Source organism: Microtus ochrogaster, unplaced genomic scaffold (genome assembly GCF_000317375.1).
Source record: "Microtus ochrogaster isolate Prairie Vole_2 unplaced genomic scaffold, MicOch1.0 UNK21, whole genome shotgun sequence".
NCBI classification, from domain to species: Eukaryota; Metazoa; Chordata; class Mammalia; order Rodentia; family Cricetidae; genus Microtus; species Microtus ochrogaster.
In genome coordinates, this window is record NW_004949119.1 from 4,769,213 (window position 1) to 4,791,947 (window position 22,735).

The 22,735-nt window shown below is 45.1% G+C and overlaps 1 protein-coding gene across 16 annotated transcripts in view; it reads right to left on the bottom strand.

Annotated features, from left to right (window-relative positions):
* The window catches only part of Kcnma1 (potassium calcium-activated channel subfamily M alpha 1), a 738,489-nt gene that overhangs the window by 212,278 nt on the left and 503,476 nt on the right, over positions 1-22,735 (bottom strand). For all 16 annotated transcript variants that reach the window (XM_026789548.1, XM_026789554.1, XM_005367704.3 and 13 more), the window contains exons 7-10: positions 21,291-21,366; positions 19,392-19,562; positions 17,744-17,835; positions 1,446-1,556 (exon numbers count right to left, since the gene is read on the bottom strand). In XM_026789548.1, the coding sequence (XP_026645349.1) occupies positions 1,446-1,556; positions 17,744-17,835; positions 19,392-19,562; positions 21,291-21,366 (450 nt within the window). The remainder of the gene's footprint in view (positions 1-1,445; positions 1,557-17,743; positions 17,836-19,391; positions 19,563-21,290; positions 21,367-22,735) is intronic.

Below are 22,735 nucleotides of genomic sequence, written 5' to 3' on the forward strand. Positions count from 1 at the left end.
TCTTTTCCCACAAGATTCACCTTTGAATCTGTGAATTTGTGGAAAGTAGACCTTCCTCCACGTGAGTGGATACCAACCAAACAAAGACCTAAAAGGAAAGGGCAGAGGAAGACCATAGCTTCCCCTTGTCTCCTGCATGTCTATATGTACTATGACATCTTATCCCTTCCACCCTTCTCTGTGGACCAGGGTTTCACATCATTGGCTCCCCTTGTTTCAGGCCTTTGAGCTTTAGACTGAGTCATAACACTAGTGGGGTTTTCAATTTGGAGAAGGTAGAGTATGGGACTTCCCAGTCTCCAGAACTGAGTGAGCTAATGTCTTACCAAGAGTCTTTTTCTATATAGGATGTGTTTATCTGTAAGTCAACCGTATAACCCAATCAGGTTTCCTTTCACAATAATAGCTGACATTTATTGAATACTTCCTGCATGCCTAACGGGGCTCTGCACACTTCACATGGATTGATTCATTTCATTCTTACAACAGTCGAAGGAGACAAGAGTATCTCCTCGCTTGTCCATAGATATGGAAGCTGAGGCACGGGGAAGTAACATGCTCAGCCAGTCAGTCCTTGGTTAAGTCAGGATTCAGATTAGACATGTACTTGGCACTATGTCTATGGATTAAATGAAAATCCATTTATACAGCTTCGGGTATCAGGTGAAATAACAGTGTCAACATGCCTCATACGCTGTGTGATACAGTTAATAACTATCAACTGGATAGGATCGAGAGTCACCTAGGAGACCAACCTCAGAGCATTTATGTGGAGGATTATCTGGATTGAGTTAAGTGAGGTGGAAAGACACATTCTGAACATGGCGGCACCATCTTTTAGGCTGGTACTAACACGAAAGGAGAAAACAGACCGAGCCCCATGGCTCATCTGCATGCGGATGCAGTGTGACTGGCTGCCTCATGCTCTCACTGCCATGCTTCCCGTGGAAACCTTGCTTTCTTTGAGTTATTTTGTCAGGCGTTTTGTCCCAGTGAGATGTAACTCTGTCACCCTGCTTCTTCTCTTGTCTTGCTTGGTCCCTCTGCTGCAGCGGTAAAGCACCCACACAATCACATCAGTTATCCAACTCCCGCTCTGCAGATGTCCCTGACTGCACAGGGCCACACTGACGAAGGGACAAGAATGGTGACTTGGATCCTAGTGAACGTCCCTGTTCAGTCTTTCAGACAGAAACTCAGATATGGTCCCAGACTACCTCACTGTTTTCAACCCTGGCCTAGGGTGTTGCTTCACCTCCAAGGGTTCTAAATCCAAGTCCACATTCTTATGGAAAACTACCTCTTACCTAAGGAGTCAGCAGGGGTCATGGCTTATTCAACCTCATCTCAATTCTCCAACCACCACCATGTCTACCACACCTGTGGGTCCTCAGAGGGAAGCACTTGGCTGGGCAGAGGCTCTGTGGACAGCAGCAGGTTCTTACTTGTGAAGAAAGACAATCTCCACGTTGACATCGTCCCGGTCCTTGTGCAGAAAGTCCTTCAGGAAGTTAGAGACACTCTCCAGAGTGATGTGGCCACAGACTACAATGTGCCTGCATAGGAGAGGCCAGTTAGTTCCAGCCAGACCCGGGGACACGGCCCCACTTCCTGATCCCTAGACAGGGTGAAGCAGCTGCAAGAGGGTGTCTCCACCCTCAGCCCCTGTAAACCCAGTGCCCACACCAGAGGGCGTGAGGCAGAGCGATGGTGCTAGCAGTTGCTCAGAGGCTCCTGGACAGGAAAAGCATGTGGCTGCTCACCTGAGGCTGCACAAAATCCTATTAAAAGCCCAGCGACTTGGCCAAGTGGTTTTATGCATTTAACAATAAGTGACATTATGCTTGTGCTTAAATGCTACATTATCAAGTCCCTTGCAGATTCCTATCGCTCCCTTTCTGCCCACAAAGCGTCCTCCTGGGAGATTTACCGCAGCAGTCCTGGTTTATGACATACAGCTTATCAGGTAATGAGATAACAAATCTTGCTGAAACGATGATTTTGTGTGTAAGAAAGCGGACTTTTATCAGGGTGGCTAATGTGCGGCTTGACACGTTATAGGCTCGGCTGGCCATAAGCAGTAAAAAGGAAATTTTGCATTTTTCTACCATAACTTCTCCAACAATGGAGGCATGTAACACTTTACAGTAAGTGAGCATTACTCAGGGCTAAATGGAGATGAGACGCCCCTGGAATGGGCGATCAAGCTGCCTGCTGTGGCTATGTCCCCAGAAGGCCGCTACCTCAGGGTGCTGAAGACATCCCCAGAGCCAAACTAATTCACCTGGAGACCCCTGCACCGGGCAGAAGCCAGGGAGTCATGAGTGTGGAAATGCTGGCTTTGTTCTAGGGCAGCTCTGACCTCTGTTTCTAGAAACAGCAGCTCATCCCCAGGGAATGAGAGCCTTTTCCAGGACACGAAGGCCTGCGGCCTGTCCAACAACTTTCCTTCCTGAAGCAATGCAGCCTTAATGTCAGACTATCCTGGGCTCACTTACATTGGCTTCACAGTGCTCAGTCACAAGACCATGACCAGAGAATTTGCCCCAAGACCAAAAGTGGCTCGGCTGTGAAGCTACAAGCACCAGCTTCTAGCAAACACACTGTAGTAAGTAACTCAGCTCACACCGCTCTACCCTTCAGGCCGACAACAGTAGAGGGTAGATCTCTAATGTGCTTTAAGACTGGGCCATGTGGTGAACATGGAATAAGGCGATTTCCCCAGGAAACTTCAGAATGCCCGAATCCTTTACCCTTTATAATTGCTCTGTTCACATTGTAACATGGCAGAAAGCTCATTGGCTGGAGGCAACTTATAATAGGAGGTGGTGATGATGGTTTATGCAATGTCCCATAAGACGTCATTACAAGAGTCTGCCCTTTCGTGGCAATTTGGTGCTCGACTAAGTATGTGAGAATAATGCAGTAAACTCACTGGGGAAATGATAATGGTGCAGAACAAAGAGTAAATCAATAATATGCACGATGCAGTTAATAATATTTCCATTATGGACTGTTATTGTTACGGTGGTGCACTTAGCCTAATCAGGCAAGCCATGGTCATCAAGGCAAAAGGGGGGGTGTGACATCAGAAGAGACATTGTAACATATGGCCCTCTCAACAGCATCTACTACTCACCCATATTTTATGCCCAAAGCCCTGTATCACTGACCCCTTCTGACTATAAGACTGTAAAACACACGGTATATCTGAATTCACGAAATTAACTATTTGGAATTTTACAATTTTTTTCTTATTTTAAAATGTTTCTTGTGATGTAAGTATATTTATGGACAAAGCATAAGTAGGTATGCATATTCTGAATGAGTTTTATGATTCTGAATTGGCAAGCATATCTAGAATGTGACCAAGAAAGAGGAATTCCCTCCTGACTTGAACTGCACACAAACGACAGGGGTGTTACCTGGTGTGTTCTGTGCACTCTAATATCCTGCAAGAAGACATTAGGATGAAGAAAGCACCAACAGAAATCCAACTAGTAGGTATCTCTATAGTTGAAGCTATGTCTTGGATGAAAGAGCAAGCCAGTAAGCAAGAACCCCAGAAACAGGGGCTGGAGAGATGGCTCAGCAGTTGGAACACTGGCTGCTCTTCCAGACGTCCTGAGTTCAATTCCCAGCAACCACATGGTGGCTCACAACCATCTGTCATGAGATCTGGCACCTTCTTCTGGCCTGCAGGTGTACATGCGGACAGAACACTGTAGGCATAATAAATAAATAAATAAAATGTAAAAAGAACCCCAGTAACCTGTTTTGATGCCAAGGAAAGGATATCTCCGACAAGCTACTTACTCCAGTCCATACGAGAAGCTGAGAAGTAAGTCCCACCCTGCCAGCCTCTGCATCAGATAGTGCAAATTTCAGAGTTCTACACTGGCATATCCCTGGTTATGATTCACAGCCAGACTCAAATGAATGGTGGCTTGAGACAGCTGAGCATTCAGCCTTCCTGTTCTGAACACAAAGAATGGAGTGAACATCTGACAGCCCCACCATTGCTGCTCTGAAATCACTCATGCTAGGAGAGATATGTGCCAGTAGAAGTGGGGAGATGAGTACTTTCCCACCCCAACACATCACGCTCAAATGAAAGTTCAGACAGCTGATTTATTCAGCCTTAGAAAAAGTCAGGGCTTTATTATTTGAAAGTGTGGCGGGTACATATAAAATATATTCCAATGCAATCAATATTATCCCTTAAGCCTTTAATTAGCTTTCACTTCTCTTAAGAAGTAGACAAATGCTGGCAGGAGAGAGGAAGTGGGGGGGAAAGATCGACGTTTTTTTTTCATTTGGTGCTGCTGTCCAATATCATGCTAGACAATTGAAAATATATATCTTTTAGCTGCACCATGATTTCTGGGGTGGAGAACAGGCCTTATCAAAAAAGGAAGAAAAAAAATCTTCCTTCAACGTAATTGGTATTTTTGCTCAGAAAAAAAGGGGGGAGGGTTGTCAGGGGGAAGGAGATTGATTGAAAGCAGATTGCCTTTTTGCCCAGGGAGAGTTATTAGGTACATTATCATGGCAACCTTGAAGAAGCCATATTGTTCCAATCTGCCCTGTATCTGATTTGAAGATTTACAGCCTCCCCCTTTTGTGCCAATAATCATTTCCCTCCATTTTGTTTTCCATACAATGGAAGTTATCAGGGAGCCCACATATTGAAAATATTTGAATGTCATCAGAATTGATGGATGGCGAGGTGCTGCCTCTCCAGCCCTGTGTCAGCACTGGAAGATGAGCTTTGGTGTCCCATGTTTGAGAAAGCCTCCGATGCCCTACAGGAGCACGAGAAAAGGAAGGCAGAGGGGAAAGCACTTGGAAATCCCTCCAGCAGTAGTTTTAGGGAGGATATTGTTTCAGAAAGAAAAAAAAATCCACAATATTTCTTCTCCTATCTATTCAAAATATGATTGGAAATATTTTATAATTGAGAGCAGAGTACTGGGTCCTTGGAGGGAGTGAATATTCATGGGGCATGTCTGACAAAGGTCAAAAGATCCCTGTCCAAAATGATCTCTGCTGGCTTCCACAACACCCACAGACCTGTTGGGTGAGATTCATACTGTGATGTCAGACACAAGTTAATTAAATAGTCTCAGATGGCTCTCACCAGGTTTCATTTGAGGAGCAACCATTCAGAGTGTTACAGGCACTGTAAAGAGCACTTGATTCATAAGGTGGTCTCCAAGATTTATTGAGAGAGATGATACAAGGATGTGCCCCTTCAAGGAGCAGTGTCAGGATTTAAAATGGTAGGAACTGGGAGATATCTTTACATCAGTACATAGTAGTATGTGGTCCATATAATTCCATCTAATCCTCAACTTCATGTTCTTACCACCAGCATCTCTTTAGACAGCCCCTCTAAAGCTGTTCCTTTGAGATGCATCTCTGATGTCCACAGGAAGTAAAAGGAACTGACCCAGGATGTAGTCCAGGTGGGAGACTCCAGGGCTCACAGAGATGAAGCTAATGGGTGAAGATTTGTACCTCTCAACTTCTGCTCCCTCAAGACAGGCAGATGTCATGGTAACAGGGTGGACAGAAATGAATTTAACATATCACAGTTTCTCAGCATCTCTAGACTAGTCTACACCTGATCAGTTGACCCAGAGGGGTCAAAGAAACAAAAACTAAATAACACAGAAATCACTAACAGCATTGTTCATAGGCTCTAAACCAAGCTTCAACTTTACTCATACAGTCTGACTAGCCAAGGGGCTGCAGAATTAATGTAAATATCTGTACCAGAGCTTGCTCTCCTGTGAAGCTGAGGACTCTCTCACCAACCCAGGAACCTGAAGGATAACAAAGACATGGCCCATTTACAGCAGAGCTATTTAAGTAGGCCACACTGGGAGGTATCTAAAGCCACTCTTATCTGTGGCTCCTGATATAGACTCTTTGAGCCCAATGCCAATCTTCACGCCTGGATTCTATGTGGCCTGGCCACTTAGGCTGTGAAAGACAGACAACAGACCTAAATGAGTGACCATTTCTATTCTAATCTGATGAGATTGGGGGTGGGACAAAGGTTGATGAAGTTTGATAAACAGATAACTTCTGAGACAAAGGGAACATAAGCCGAAGCTAACATAAGCTTAGACGGAAGACCCATCTCAGATGGACAAGGAAATATAAGGAACTATCTTAACTATTAACACACTGGTGCCAAATGGAACTTGGTGGAAGGAAGTAATTTTTCCAGTAGTGATGCCGAGTAAGGGCTCCAAGCAGTGGGTTAATTAGGGATGGGTAGCATAGGCAGGATGTGGAACAGCTAAGGCATCTTGAGGTTGAGCATGATGTTATAATAAAAGACCACTGTATGACTACAGTGAACTCTCTCAAGGGTAACTGGGATATTACTACTCATTTATGCTATAGGGTCATCATCTCCAAATATTTATGACTGTACTCCTCCTACCACCAGGCACCTCCACCTCAAGAATATGGTTACAGATGTTCTTCCCAGTCACTCTACTTCTGTCGTTATGGTGGGACAGGAAGGCAACTGTTTCTGAGTGAGTGCCAAGCTGTTTCAGAAGTCAATTCCATGCCTGTGTTTTAGAGTGGTCTTATGGCAGGAGGTTTAAGAGGAGGACAGAGTTTTTCAAGGTTTGCATGATGAGGCACCAGAGAGTAACTGAGTAAGTTCAATTCCATGGGAACAAAAATCTGCATACTTTCCACATTTACCAAGTAGTATTTGAAACATTCTATATCTCGCTATGACAGGGTGTTGGCAATAGACCCCCATTCACATTTCCAGGTATAGCTTAGGCCTATAGTGCATGCTTAGTCTACTGCCCACGATCATTTAATAAGGAATCAGGTTCAGTCATTTGTGCAAGGTGAGTATCCAACAAAGGCAGAATACCCCCCCTCTATTTGACGCCTTCTAAGAAGAAGCAGCATCAAATGTTGTGGAGCAGTCCTTGGCTGGGGACCAAGAGACTGGGGAGCAGGCCTGTGTGACCTGGAGCCAGTCACTATAAAAGAGGAGGCTGCCTCGGTCTCCCCCACCAGACCCTCATGAGTCCCTATGGAAAGGGAGGGTACTAGCTTCCTGTCTATTCTCTCGTTCTTGTCATTTTATCTTGTCTAGACGGCTGCAATTGCTTCCTGGTTGATTTCCCTGTTTACTCTCTCCACCTCCCCCAGCCTCCCAAAAGCTGAAGAGCAAAGACTGATGCAAATCTGACCACAATCAGGTCTTCCAAGGTCGGGGAGGTCTTAGAGCTCCCCTTAGCAGGGCCTCGCACCAGGAAGATAGTGTAAAATACATGGCTCTGGGCTGTTTATTTTTAAAGATACTATATCCATTTTTACTGGAACAAGTATAAAGAACTTAAAAAACCCATAGCTATCCTGTCACAATAAATCATACAGAGTAAATTGAAAATCCTATACAGCTTTTTCTGAATACATTGCACTCACTTTGTCAAAGAGGCAGATGAAAGGTGGCATGTATTGATCTAGATGTCTCTGTGAAACTATAATATTTATATCAAATACATATGCTAGACTCTCCTCTGTCTTTGTGCTGAGCCTTCTAATCATGCCTTGCTCGTCCCACCTCTCCCCAGCACCTCCCACCATTAGTAGCCCCTGACGTGAGGTGATTGGATTTTAAGTAGAGCCTGGCAAGGAGAATGGGTAGCATTTTATCACACAAGAAACAGGGCAGTTGGAGACCCAGCAAGCAGCCACACAGTGGTCAGTACCCAAGGATTCTGTTTGTCCTTCTGGGTTGAACTTGAACTTTTCAGGGTGTCTATCTTCATGGCTCTCATGCAAACTGGACTTAATCTGCTATGTCATCCAGCCATGTCTTTTGGCTGCTTAGGCAACTGGCCCTGATTTGAGCGGTGCCTTCACTTTAACTCTCTCTTTCTCCGCATGACCCCATTTTAAACATGAAGTAAATCCATCTCCACCTTTTTTTTCTTTTTCCTTTACTGATAAACTGTTCCCAAGTGACTGTCTTCACTATGGGGAAAGCTTGTCACCAACCATCAAAGCCAACTGACTGCAGTCTGTGGTCTTTATCTTCCCATCCTACCCCAGGATCTACTTTAGCTTCCATTTGTTTTCAAGATCTATTTGTTGGAAAAAGTATGCTTGACTCGGACATTAGGCTAAAGCAAACACAGTCAACACTAAACAGCAAAATGTAAAAATGGCTGTCCAATTCAGACATTCCAGAAGGCTGAAATCTTCTTCCAGGTGGGTAAGAGGGCAAAAATTGAAAAGAAAACAACACAGTATTTATCAAGCCAACAATCCCTAAGCCTGACCATAACCATTTCCTGTTGAAAGAAAGGGAGGAGAAAAGGAAGAAAAAAAAAAAGAGGAAAGGGGGTGAATATCCCAAGGAGACTTAAGCTAAAATGTTCTACTCTTGGCCACATCTACTACTTTGCTAATGAGAAAGGAAGGAAATGTGATCTGCCTCCTGGTGAGAAAGAAAAGAGAGCAACTGTCTTATGCAGCTGTCAACAGGAGTATTACCGAAAAGGCAGTCTGCTTTGCTGTTTCTCTAAATGGAGCAGACAGTGGAGCAAACAGATCTGAACAGCCAGCAAAGGCACTTTCCTGAATCAGAGCCCCAAGGTCAGGGAGCAGAGCATTGGATGACCCAGCAGAGGAGACTGGGAACCACTTCCCAGGACGTTCCACACAAAACTGATGCATTTTGTTGTTTATAACTGAGAGCTAAGCCAGCCTAGAGGGTCCACCATTACAAACCATAATGAGATCTGCATAATCAGACAGTCACCAGACCAGAGTCAGATGATAGGAAGAATGACAACACCTCTGCCACCCTGCATGGAGTATCAGCTCAAGACTTGATAGATCCGGAGAACCTCAGCATAGGCTGGTTCTACCTAGCAAACATATACCATTCCTTCCATCAGCAACAGCTCACTTTTAATCACAGCTGCTTTTTTTTTTATCTCTAATCAAGTTTCCACAACCAAGGGAGTCTAATTGCTTCTCAAGTTAACCTTAAGAGTTGAATGAACCATGCTGATGGCAAAATCCAGTGATAAATACCCATGCATTTCTGCTTTCTGGATGACACAGCCCCATCTCTGGCTGCTTTCTGTCCTTCCTGGGAGGTTGCCCTTCAGTTTTCCCTGGATTTTATAAGGTACTCGGGTACTCCAATGGTTAAAAAATTACCTAGTCAGCAAAACTTCATTTCTGCTGCTTACAGTCAGAGAACCCCAAGGGACAGATGCTTTGACCTGTGTTGAAACTCTCGTTTAATTTTCACAAGTATCCACTGTTCAAGTATTATCACATCACCACCACTTTGCTGTTTCTTTTCTCCTTTAATTCCTTTCAGAGAGGAGAGTTTGTGTGCATATGTTCATGTGGGTGCCCATGCACTTGGAAGTCAGAGACTAGCATCAAGTGTCTTCCTCAATCACTCCCTCTTAGTTCCTGAGACAGGTCTCTCTTTCACTGAACTTGGAGCTCAGGGTTTGGTTAGGCCAGATGGCTAGTGAATTCCTAGGATCCACCCATCTCTGACTCCCCAGCTCTGGGAGTCCTTTGTCTGAATTTTAAAATATAGGTTCTAGGGATCCAACTCAGGACTTTATGCTTGCATCGCAAACATGCTACCAACTGAGCCATCGTCTCCAGCCCCAGGCAGCTTTATCAAGTCACTGCACAAGTGTGAGGCTCTCACAAATTACACCTTATCAGCTCTCTGCACTCATTCACCTTGGACTCAGCGACCCTTTGCCATTTTAAATAACGCAGGTTGCCTTTGACCTGCCTTCCTCCATCTCAGATGGCTTCCTGTCCTGAATGCCTTTTCCCCCTTTACCTCAAAGAAGATTTACCTGCCTCTACCTGCTGCTGCACCTGGACAAACACAGACAAGAGGGGAGAAGACTGATCCAGAGAGAAGCTAGCCTTACCCTTTGGGAATGTAGAGAGAGAGTGGATCCAAACACATAAACAGTGTATATGTTTTTCTTTGCAAAGGGTTTTGATATGCAAGGTGTGCCCCCATCTCTCTCCCTAAAACTCTTGGGAAATCATGCATCCTATTCTGTCATCACATGCTGCAGGCCGGGATTGACTTTGTCACCGTGATAATTAACTTGACACATGCTCCCCTTATCTCCCACTACACCCAAAAGTGCAGCCTCAACCAGCCATTCTCAACACACATACTAACAGTCCCCAAAATGAGCTGGTTCCAGTTGGAATTTTTCCACATGACTGGGGCCAAAGGCTACCTGGACAACCAGCCTGCTCAATTTCAGTTGGGCAGTAAACAAGTCACATGGGTTTTCTCACACTTAAACAAAGGAGCTGTGGTAGGTGGTCTTGCCCAACTGCAGGCTGATGAGGTGCCTTGAGGTAGACAGGTCTAAGCTAGTATGCTCAGTAGGTGCACATACTGCATGCATTTCTATCCAGGCTATTTTCCACTTATCATGGGTGTATCAGGATGCAACACCATCTGAAGTTGGTGAGCATCTGTGCTGGCATCCGCCTCATCGAATGATAGTATCCACGACTCCTGGAAAACTTGGGAGGAACCACAGACTCTAAAGACTGCCGAGGCATGATACGTCCGAGCAGAATACTTATACTTCTTAGGAAGAAGCAGACTTCCCAGTTCCAGGTCCCCTGTCCCAAATCTCTCGGCAACCCCCTTTTCCAGGGCCCCTTGTAGGTCTGTAAGATTTTAGGCACACTGGTTTTCTGCTGTTACCTCTGCCCTAAACAGCCCCAGTGAGTACATTCAACAATCTGAGTTATCACATGCTTTAGGAAAACTCTCTGTAACGGGCTCATGCATTTGTGATTATTTCACACCTTCATGATTTTATTGTACAAAATTCCTACCAAAAGAGCATCTCAAAGGGATGATGTCCCTGCACAATCAAGCTCCCATTCAGCTGGTTCCTTGGGTAGTTCTGACTGTACAAAGTCTCACACACTGTCCAGGAGAATAGCAATCACATTCTCTCCCTCATTCTGCTCACCACAGAGCCCAGCACAGTTCCTGGCTCGAGCAGCATTTTAATAATTGTTTAGCCAGTGTGTTGGAATGGGTGTTTTCCTAAGTCTGTTTGATATGCAAGCTGGCATGACCCTTTGGCATCAGTGACAAGCATCATAGCCCTTAGAATGGTATACATGTGTCTCTGCTCTGCCTCCACTTGTCCTCACTGAAATGGCACAGAGGAGGGAGAGAGGATGACTTTTACTGAGAACCCACATTCAAAGCAGGTCTCCACGGTTGTGGGGGCGGGAGCAAGCCATTGCCATGCAATATCAGTACTGCCTCAATCTTGACAGCAACAGAATCAGATTTCCACAGCTTTCACGCTGCACTGGGTTCTATAATATTTTAATACAAAGAGACACTGGGCTCGGCCAGTTAGAAAGTTTGTTGTTTTACTTTCAGGGCATAGTGACAGCAGTGGTGGAATGCACCCCAAATCTATGAGGAACTGCCCGCCACAGCTCTGGAAAGACTTCTATCAGAATGACTGGCATGACAGGAAGACAGAAAATAGGGTGCAACTTAGTCTCAGATGCTTACATTTGCTCCTGGGATTCTCAATCTACCCAGCAAGGACTCATTCCATCAAACATGATGCTGAGCAGAAAGAATCTTTGGGGATTATAATTAGAAAAGTCATAATCAGGACTCCTTTGTAAATGGAAGCAAGAATATTTGAAAGCAAAAGTCTAGGCTTGAATATGGCTTTTTTTCCCCCCTTTCTTTCTTCTTTTTTTTTTTTCCCCTGGTACTCAGTTCATCTCCCACCTACATTTCTATTCTTGTTTGAGAACAATGGGTGGAACATTCTGCTAAGTGTGCTGAAGGGAAGAAAGACAGCAGGGAAGGGGGCAGGGGGAGCCTTCATCCCATCAGCATTACCAGGAGATTGACTGACTATGCAGTCAAGTCTCTTCTCAGGAGACATGCAAGTTTGAAAGGGACTGAAGATGTGGCTTAGAGGAATCCAAAGCAGATGCCAAGGAAGAAGCGTCACATCCACACCCACCAAGACCCCTGCCATTGGAAGGACTTCCTGGCACACTACATCATGTGAGCCATCTAACGACAAATGCATTGGATCTGCCTCTCGGTACCCAGTTTCAGAAGTCACCAGGGGTCATTTTCCCCAAGTATAAGGGCAATCTCATTTCTTTTTCTTTTCCCCCCATTCCCCAGAAAGTTTAATGCTAATCAAAGCAGAATGCTTAATCAGTTCAAGATGGGCTGTCAACTTGAATTATCTATTTGTCTTCCTATTTACTGTATCTGTCTGTCTGCAATTCTTTGTATCTTCATGAAAATCAGTTATTAGGGCCCATGTTTCCTTCTGACTAGAATCGCTACCAGATGAACCTTCCCGGTGATATGTTGATGATTTGCTAATTTATGGTTTTTAAAATCCAGGAATCCTAAGATATTGCTGGGGAGTCACGTGGGCTACGAGAGGAGAGTGCTCAATGGCTTTCTTGACAAGGGATCAAAGATTGTGTAAAATACAAGACTTCAGTCCCATTTCAAGCTGAGCGATGTCTGAGACAGAGAAATAGTAAATGACATCTTATAGGAAACATCCCTCCTGAGAGCAGCCCGCCCCTCGCAGCCCTGGGAGAAGCGAGAGTGAGCTTCACCCGAGATCCAAGTAAACAGGAAAGGAAAGCAGGCCTGTGGCATCATGCCATCTTAACACCACATGAATCAATCCAAACCCCACTCCTGCACACTGGAGGCCAGGCCTGAGAGCAGCCATAACACTGTTGGAAGATTCTCTGGGAACTGAGGCAGGTTTTAAAAAGTTTTCAGGCTGAACTATCATCCAACCATTAAGGTGGCAAGATAGCATGGAGCTTGAGAGAGAGTGTCAGGGCTGTGGTGCCGCTGGAGGGTTTAATGGGTGTGCTGGAATGTGTCTGTCCGGGATGCCAGGCTCAGAGAGCAGGCACTCAATAAACACATCTGAAACAAAAATCGCAAGGTATGACACGTGGTGACTCTCTTTCGGGCAAGGGTAGACCACAGAGGGGGTAAACTAGTGAATCTTTCTAAATAAAGAACCACATTCTGGACTTTTAGTGCTTGGTTCGCTAAAGTATGACCTGGAACCACTGTGGGTAAAACCTGGAGGTAGGGAGAATGTAGAAAGGGAGCCCGTGTTGATCCAAATAGTGCAGAGGCAGACGGAAACACAGAGCAGGGTCTCAGGAAGGGGAAAGCACCTTAGGGAGAAGAGCCTGGACATAGCTAAACTAGGACCCGATCATAAGAAACCAGAAGATGCATGCAGCCCTGAGCCTCCTGGGCAGACAGCAGTGACAGGCGAGTTGGAGACTGAGAAGGAGATACAGTTATTCTCTGCATCCTTGGAGCATTGGGTCCAGATGAGGGTAGAAAATACGGTCCCAGGTGCACTTGGTCTTTTTAAATAAATTCACTGTTCTCTCCTGGAAACCATGAGTGAGGTCACAAGACCTCAAAATGGTCCAACGTACTGATGTCAAAATTTGCCCAATGAAACATGTAGCACTGATACTCTATACATGGCCTTCTTGCAATGGAGCAAGGTATGGGTTTGACTGTACTAACCATGCCCCACTCTAGAATGGGGATGTCACCATTTAGGGTTTTTCTTCCATGCTAACCTTTGGTTTCCTGCTCTCCTTTTGTTTACCCTCATCTTTTTCTCTTTACATGTTCTCTCTACGTTTGGCTACCAAAAATCTGTGGAGCCTTCTAAACCTGTCCTGTCCTCTCTCTCCCAAACACTTGGGCCAGGACTGCCTCAATTTGGGGCCACTAAAGCCACGTCATGGGAAATACAAGGCTTAGATGGCTCCCCAGCTGTGCTGTCTCTATCCAGGGGTTACGGCTGATAGATTCCTCTCTGTGGCCAATTATTTTCCATGGCCCTTGGCCATATGACCTTGGACCATGATCTTGTCAGTTCTCATAAACTAACCAGGAGTAGAATGAATTACACTCAGAGAGGAAACCTCTGGGGGAAAACTGCAAGAGCTGTGGGAGAAAACAGACAGTAAACCAAGGCCCCCAAGGCCATGGGAGTCTCAGGGTCCCCCAGGCCTCCATCGCCTCTGAGCTCCTCTCATTGTACATGAAGGGAAGGCAGATGAGGCAAAGGCCCTGTGGAGGCAGGCTAGGCTGTAGGAGGGCCACTATACCAAGTAAGATTTAGAATCTCGATCCAAGAAGCTAATTGTCTCTAATATTTCCAATTTTCTTGCTAACTGTTTGAACCCTTCAGTGGTTAACACTCAAGTCTCTACTCTTAACAATCCTGAGTAAGCTACATGGCTGCTGGCACAGTTATAGGTATCCAGACCTAGTGCTAAGATGGGTGAGTGGGGTGGCTCAGGAAAAGGCTTTGCCAGGCCCTTGATTCCATGTGGATGGGGAGGAAATTTTGCCAGACACATTGATTAAAACTTACAAGGAAGCACCAAGAACCCTCCATATTCTACAATATCCCACATGTAGCTATTTTACCCTCCAAGCCCTAAGTTTCTCCATCTTACTTATTTGTTACTTAAATAAATAATGTTCTTACTTAATAGAATTACTCAAATCAAGACACTTACAATTTTATTCTGAACAATCTTTGAATTTCAGACTTTTGTGTCTCTGCAGTTTAGAGTCATACGTTACCTTCAGTTGTCTGGCAAGCTAATGTGTTGTTATGAGTGGTTACTTCTGCATAAAATATGGACACACCGAAAGAGCTCTTGACTCTGTATACACGGAAGCTGTTCTCTGGGCATTGCTGAACTCAGTCCTGGGAGTGGCATGTGTACATGCATGGATGGGGACAGCACATGCATTTCTGCGTGCACCAAGACTCAAAGGGCTGCCTGCTATTTTAAGAGTCGAAACTCCGGCTCTCAACAAAGTTAAGCCCTTTCCTTTCGCAAATGCATTTAATTTTATCTGGAAACTTTTTGACGTTCGAAATAGAACAACTGTAGTTTCTCATTATGTTTGCTGCCAGAATCCATGCTTCGTTGCTCAAGTAAAGAGCTTATATTGCTAATTACTACCACATGCCCATATCCCAAGCGAAAGGAAACTTATTGATTCTGACAGCCCATTCTCTCAACACTGAATTCCAAATGAAAACTCAAATTTTGGCCAAACATAACATTTCATCAATCTTGTTCAACTGACTGGAAAAACAACATCAAACAAAGGGGTGCTAATGGCCCTTTATTACCGTTCCTTTCCCAAGCTTATATTTTCTGATGAAAGATCTAAGTGACCAAGGGCTTCTTTAAACTACTTGGTAATTAGCTTTTGAACCAGGAAACAATGCATAAAGTAAAGGGACCAGACCCGGTGTGGTGTTGATGAAAGGACATACCCTATATCCTGTAGGGTCCAGGGACATTGGAGACCCAAGGAGAACATTAAAAGCACAATACAATTTCATAAAGGGGCAAGAAAAAAGGGAAGAGGGAACCAGGCTAAAACAGTGATAAATGATTACAGAGGCAGAATGCGACTGCAGGAGCGCTGTGATCTGCAGCCCCCAGCAGGTGGGGTTGTGTGTGAACACGCCAGACCTTAAACCTCACCAGATCAGACCATGGCAGGGCACTGAGTACTGGTCTCGGGACCTCATTTGGACCACCCATCAACAAAATCTGTTAGGCAACAGCCCTAGAAGAAAGAAAGAGAAAGAAGAAAGGAGAAAGAGGAGGAGGAGGAGGAGGAGGAGAAGGAGGAGGAGAAGGAGGAAGAGGAGGAGGAAGAAGGCGAAAAGAAAATATTCCCACCTGGAATGAGAGTCAAGAAATACTTTCAACTTAGGTTTCAAAGCCACTGATTTTATTGACTTCATTGGGGACAGGGATAAAGAGATGCTGGCTGAGACCAGTGCGCTGGGACAGCCATAATGAGGGCCTGGAACTCTCAGAATGCCTTCTACATTACAAAGACCTGTCCATATCTCAAAGGCACACCGGATTAGGAAACTGTTTTCCTCTTGGTTTAAGATAAATGACAGAGCGAGAATCTTTGGGCTTATTTGGCCTTTTTGAACTAACCAATGGCCCAGACATCCAGACAGCTTGGTTCTAACCTCATCCAAGACTGTTAAGATAATAGGAAGGGGAGAAGCCTATGGAGGGAGATGGGGAGACACACCGCCTTCCTGAGAAGATGCCAACTGGCCTCCTTTCCCAATGTCCTTTGTGTCTATGAGAGCAAACTGCTGTCCTGTTGGTAGTTCAAGGAAATGAGCCCTTTCTCCACCTCCTCATTTTCTGAAGAGAGGACTGGACACCTGAGCTCAGGATGCGTTGGACAGCAAGCATAGAGAAGCTCCCTGAGCTCCATCCAGCAGGGCCAGCTGTCAAGATGGAAGGGGCAGCCATGTGTAAGTGTGTGTGTGGGGGGGGGTATTTCCTATAGGCCGTTGTAGTTCTCTTAAACACCAAACTAAGCTAATCATGTGGCAATAAGTAAGAATTATTAACAAGGTAAAAGAGCTCCATGACGTGGGACAGGGCATGGGCACAAGTGGGGCAGTTTTCCACACTTTAATACAGATGTGGATGGCAGGGTCTGGCATGTAGGCCAGTGCACATTCCTCTAGGTGTGCACAGGATGTGTGCCATTCCATTCTATCGAGTCATATCCTGAAATAAAAGCAAAGCCGAATGGCTCTCTGAAAGCTTTCAACGCACGTACTTGCTGACTTTTGGAGACGGTTGCAGCCAGCCCATCCTCCCACCAACACCCCTCTGTTGAGATGGCCCTCTGGCAGAGGATCAAGAGAATAAGGTCCTGGCATCGGCATTAGAATAAAACTTTTAGTCCATACTGGATGCATGCCCTGATATTGATGCTGACATAGTGACCTGGGCACAAACTGAAATAGTTCCCAAAGAAGGAAAGCTTCCTCTCTGGGAAATCCAGCATGCCTGTGGCACCTGGACACCACAAGTGTAACACTCCCTGCCCTGGAGGCATTTCCCCTGTGCAGTGAGACCTTTTAACACACAAGTGGGGAAATCACTATTTCAGAGAATACGTTTCCTGGTGGTCATGGGCATTCCATAGGGCAGACGGGCCAGGCCTTCCCTATGCTGTAGTTCTAGCCCACATTAGTGCACATGCCAAATCTACCAGGGGATGATGCCACCTCAGTTGGAGGGACCAGAGTTTGATCATGTCACCAGCTCATGAGAAGAGCTTAGTGTATATATTAAGGATGATGAGGGTAGAAAATACAGTTCAGGCTGCACATGGACCCCTTTAAATAAATTCACCGTTATCTCTTGGAGAATGTAAATGGCCACTAGATGTCAAAAGGGTCCAACCATCTTCTGTGCTCTGAAACCCTGGTGGTGCAGAATGTACACCCTCCCTCATTGAAGAAGTGGGCAGGGCAGGGGAGGGTCATGATCCCATGCCGCAGGCACAGGGCTCTTCAGGTCAATCAAGCACATCTCCTATGATGCAACTGACTTACTTTCTGCCTCCATGTTTGTTAAAAGTTCCGCCGAATTTATTCCGATTCAGGATGAGAGCAGCAATTTCGGGCACGTAGCGGGCAAACATTGCCTACATGCATGAGACAAAGAAACAAGAGCCAAACAGAAAAGGCATGCAGACAGGCTCCTACGCCGCGGAGGCCGCGAAACCTCTTGGCATACTTACTTTCTTCCACTAACCGCGCTATACGAGCCCCCGTATTTCTTGCGGTTTCCTATTAACTCTATGATTTCAGGGACGTAGCTGGCAAACATGGCCTAAGGAGAAGAGGGGAGACAGAAGAGAGACTAAAAAGACAGGCCAAAGAAAGGGTGACATTTTCAGAAGGGGGAATACTAAGATCTGAAAACACAAAAGGATTAGACCTGTAAAGGCGCATATTCATGTGTCAGACTATACAAAAGTAACAGGACAAAGGGGAATGTTCCTGGAAATGCATAGGATGGAACAAACAGAAGTCAGCCCAGAGGACTAGAAAACAACAAACCACAGTCAAAAAAAAAAAAAAATAAAGGAGACAAGAGTAAATGAGTTGATGTCTTCTTTCTGAAGGAAAGTAGCTAAGAGGCTTGCAGACTTGTGAAAGCACATGCCTGCACACACACACACACGCAAACACTGACATGCATGGATGGACAGACATAAGTACGTATGCACAAGCACTCAGGCATACATGCACGCACACACACAGGTGCATACACACACACGCACGCTCACGGGCATACAAACCTAGGCACCCATGCACATGCATGCATATAATAATGTCAGAAAAGCCCTTCCAAATAACACACAAAGCAGAATACTTTTATGGGTGGCTAAAGACACTAAGCACTAAAAGAGGATTAAAAATAAACATATTCATTTAAAATGACTAAAAAGCATAAGAGGTCAATTCTGGAAATCATACAAGAGGAGAGGAGAGCAAGGAGACACGAAACTGCCATGTTTTGCCCAACCAAGACTGTCCTGTGGCTGGATAATGGGGTTTCCTACTCTTCGGGCCCTGCAGAAATGGTGTTAATGTCCACCACCACACACGTTTATATACATTTTCAAAATGTATATGTCCTATGCATACAGAACAGAGAGAAATGTATGCATCACTCCATATAAATGTGTGTGTGGTGCACATATGCGACAACTGCTTGTGGACTATAATCTTAATCGCTTACCTCATCTGCAGAAAAGCGATCATACTTTATTATGAGCTACTCTGAAAGACAAAATGCAGCATCCGCCAATATGCTGCCTGGAAACTCCCTGGAGTTCCATCGTATGCGGTGGCCTCTTAATACATAGGGACCAGGGAAGTCAGTTTTGAGGAGATAAAGGGAGTAGGCTTTGAACATAGTCAGGTTATTACTATAGTGACATTTCCTAAATGAGGGGACCCTGCTCTTTAGGGCAGGTGCCAGCCACAGTGCTTGCTGGAAGTCTGGGAAGGGAACTCTTGAAACCGCCATCTGTCTGCAGAGTCTGGACAGCAATTCCCAGAGTCAGCAGCAGCAACCGTATCTGAATCCCACTGCTAAAGGACACTCTCATTTATTAATGGCATCTATCTCTTAAGACAATTAGGTTTGTTCCTAGTTATGTGGCTGTCCCCAATGAGGACAATATGCCTGGGCCTAAGGGACCAACATAACACTATAGAAATACACAATGAAGTCACCATGGGGCTTGGATTTAGCTTGCCTGGTTGCATAAAGGCAGTTACTTGCTTCCAGTGCAGAACACAAAGCCTAAAGAAGTGGGTAGTAGCAAATATGAATCTCCATTAAAATGGACATAATAAGAAAGAGGGTTGTTTTACCAGTCCCCCGAGGATGAAGAAGACCATGAAGAGACGTCCAAGCGTAGTTTTGGCATAAACATCCCCATAGCCCACTGTAGACATTGTGACCATGAGTAAATAGACACATTCCCAGTATGTCAGTGCCTGGTTGTTTTGGAAATTTTCCCATGGGTCCCCTGAATTCTCCACCTGCAGCAAGAGGAGGTTGGGAAGAGGAAAGAAACCCATCAGAAGTCCATATGTACTGTATATGGGAACCAGGAAGGCCGGGAGCTCCAGAGGGCTCTTTTTACGTAAGTGTTCTCTTCTCAGTACAGGTGAGACCGAGCCACCCTGTGCTAGTCACCCTCAGTTGCTATCACAGAAGAGGAAGTAGCAACAGGCAATGTCCTCTGAATGGGGCATCAAGGAGAGGAGATGGGGAGGAACTTCACATCCTGAAATTCTGATGCTCTGCCCCCTTTACAGCATCCCCTTTAAGGCAGATGTGAGATGGTTCTTTCAGCATCTCCCCCTGGGAATTCCTGATGTACTAGACCTTCCACAAAGGGCTCTACACTTTTTTCATCATTTTAACTAAGGAAATCAGACCTGACTCAGCTTCTGCCTGATCCGCAAACATCATCTCCACTTTTGAGGCTGCAATCCCTTTCTCTGCAGAAGCCCACTGGCAATTCTGCACTTCCAGCTTGGGAACCTTCCTCTGGAATAAGAGGAACTGCACCCACAGAATCTCTAGACTAACCGCCCTGCAGACTGTCTCAGGAAAGGGCCAACAATCAAGTCAGCTAGGGCTGCAGAGTTCCTGAGGTCTGCACAGCTACTGGGCCCGGCCCTGTGAGTGTAGCAGGGACCCAGCAGGGAGCAGGGCGTGGGTGTTAGCAGGATCTGGGGGAGTGCAGACTGCTCTTAGCATTGGGCTTCAGCAAGAATTAGGATGTCACCAGTATAAATAGTTGGGTAGGGACTGGAAAGGTAGTTTATTAGTTAATAACACATATTGCTCTTACAGAGGACTGGAGCTCAGAGCCCAGCATTCGCTTCTAGCAGCTTGCAATCACCTGAAACCATAGCTCTTCCTAGATTTAAATACTTAAAGTCCTCTTCTTGCCTCCATGACCACACCCACACATCTGCACATCTCTACACAGACACACAGGCATGCACATAATTAAAAATAAGTCAATGTGTTTTTAAAACATTGTATAAAATCCCCAATTATCTGGTTTAGCAGCTGATGGAAACAAGTCGTTCATTTCAAGTTTTGTAGTCTGATGGGGCTCCTTCCAGGTGTAACAGTTTAAGTGCATGTGAAATATGTATTTAATAGTAACTATGCTCTTTGAAATCATCCCAGGGAGGGAGTAGAGTGTCAGGGTTGGACTTAGTAATAGCATTCAAAGAATCATAAAAATAATAATAATAATAAAATACATAAATAAAATAAGAACCATAGGCAAGTTGAAACAACTTGACGTGTAATCAAACAAATGCAAAATTCTGGAGAGAGAAGTAAGGACACATCCAGGGATCTGAATTTGTTGTTTACAAAGAGCTGTGTGCTTCATACTTTGAGCTTTGGTGCTAGACTTTTTCTCGGCGTTTGGTGTGGAAGCACTGCCATCTGGTGGTTTGCTTAGGTTATTGCATACAAAATGAAAACTGCAAGTCAAACAATGCAGGTAAAGCTGGAAAATACAGGTCCATGGTGTGAGTATTACTCACCATTTGGAACTAGTTTGAGGAGAGAAGTAAAGGGTAGGGAATTCTGAAAAATTGCATGATTTGTTCCTCTTTCGTGTGTCTACAGCTAAACTTGTCTTCCTCAAAGGAACGATTACTAAGTAATAAAACGACAGACTCGTCAAGGGCTTGCTTCCGGCCAGCCAGGAAGGCAGAGTCTTTAAGGCTACTTACCAAGTGGATGAATCCAGCTGCAGTCAGCCATGTGCTGATAAATATGGAGAGCAGATTCACCAGCTTGATGGAATTACTGTACAAGGGGACAAAGAGAAGAGTCTCTAAGTTACAGAGAGAAGACTGGTGGGAAGTGCCTGATAGTGTCACAGCGTTCCCTTTCGGGGACAGGCAGGCTACTCTCATCAAAAGGGTGAGACACCTTGATCAGGAATGAGGGTCCCAACAGAGGAAAAATCACAGGTGGGCCCAGCATCAGCCCCCTCAAACTTTATTAAAACTTAACTTGTCGGTAAGACAAACTTCTTCAAATATACAAAAAAAGCAAGAAGAGTAAATAGAATTTGCAAGCCTTCACTTTTACTGACATTTCCCCCACATCTTCAGTATCTCTGTATTCTGTCTCATTCACTTTAGTGTGTTGCCTCTTTCCGCTTACATTTTTATGTTGTATTTGAGCCACTGTTGTGGAATCCACAGCAGAACCCCTAATCACTGCAGCATCCAACTCCTCAGAGAGGACACCCTGCAGAAGAACCATGACACTCCTCTATCTCAGAATAGAACTTAACTCAGCAATGGGATCTAGCATACAATCCTTATTTGAATGTCCCCGGTTGTCCTGAGAGTTTGTTTAGTGAAGTTTCCATCATTTTCATCTCGCAGAAAAAAAAAATCTGTCCCCTACCTCTTGTTCTGCCATTATTGGCCCAATACAGCCGCTGGAGATGCTAGTCCTTCACGTTGGGCAATTCATCTATGACACCAATGTCCTCTTTCTGTCCATGTCTTTCTCTTGGATAACATATTATCTACATTCTAAGCGTTTGAATCTTGAATGTACAGCAAAAAGACAAGGATGGAGGCTATGGTCTATTGGGCACTCCAGGGCTTTGCAACGGGCCCCAACAGAGGCTGTAATCACTAGTCCTGGATCAGCATGGCGCTTTCCTTCACTTCCACTTACGTAACTGAAGAAAGGCATTCGTGGTTCCTGTTTGCCTGGACAAGAATGAGCAAGTACTTCCAAAGCCTGGCCTTTCGAGACGTGTGGGACACCATCCTCCCAGTTTAAAACCATACGACAAGAAAACAACACACTGCCCACTCTACACATCTGGCTATCTCCAGAATCACCATTTGAAGTTCCTGCAGGTTGCTGATGCATTGTTACGTGCTAAGAATTTCGCTGAGCACTGGACCAAGCTCTCAGAGTTCAGTTGAAGAGAAAGAGGGAGGAGCGATAATATGAGCAAAGGGTCAAACTATGACTCGGATACTCAAAGGAACAGCTGACTCAAGCTAGCAGGAGTTCACTGACCCAGGGACTGACAGTAAGTGACAGCTATGTGGCTTGGGCAGTCTGTAGGACCACAGGCAGTGGGACCAGGATTTATTCCTAGTGCATGAACTGGCTTTTTGGAGCCCATTCCCTATGGAAGGAT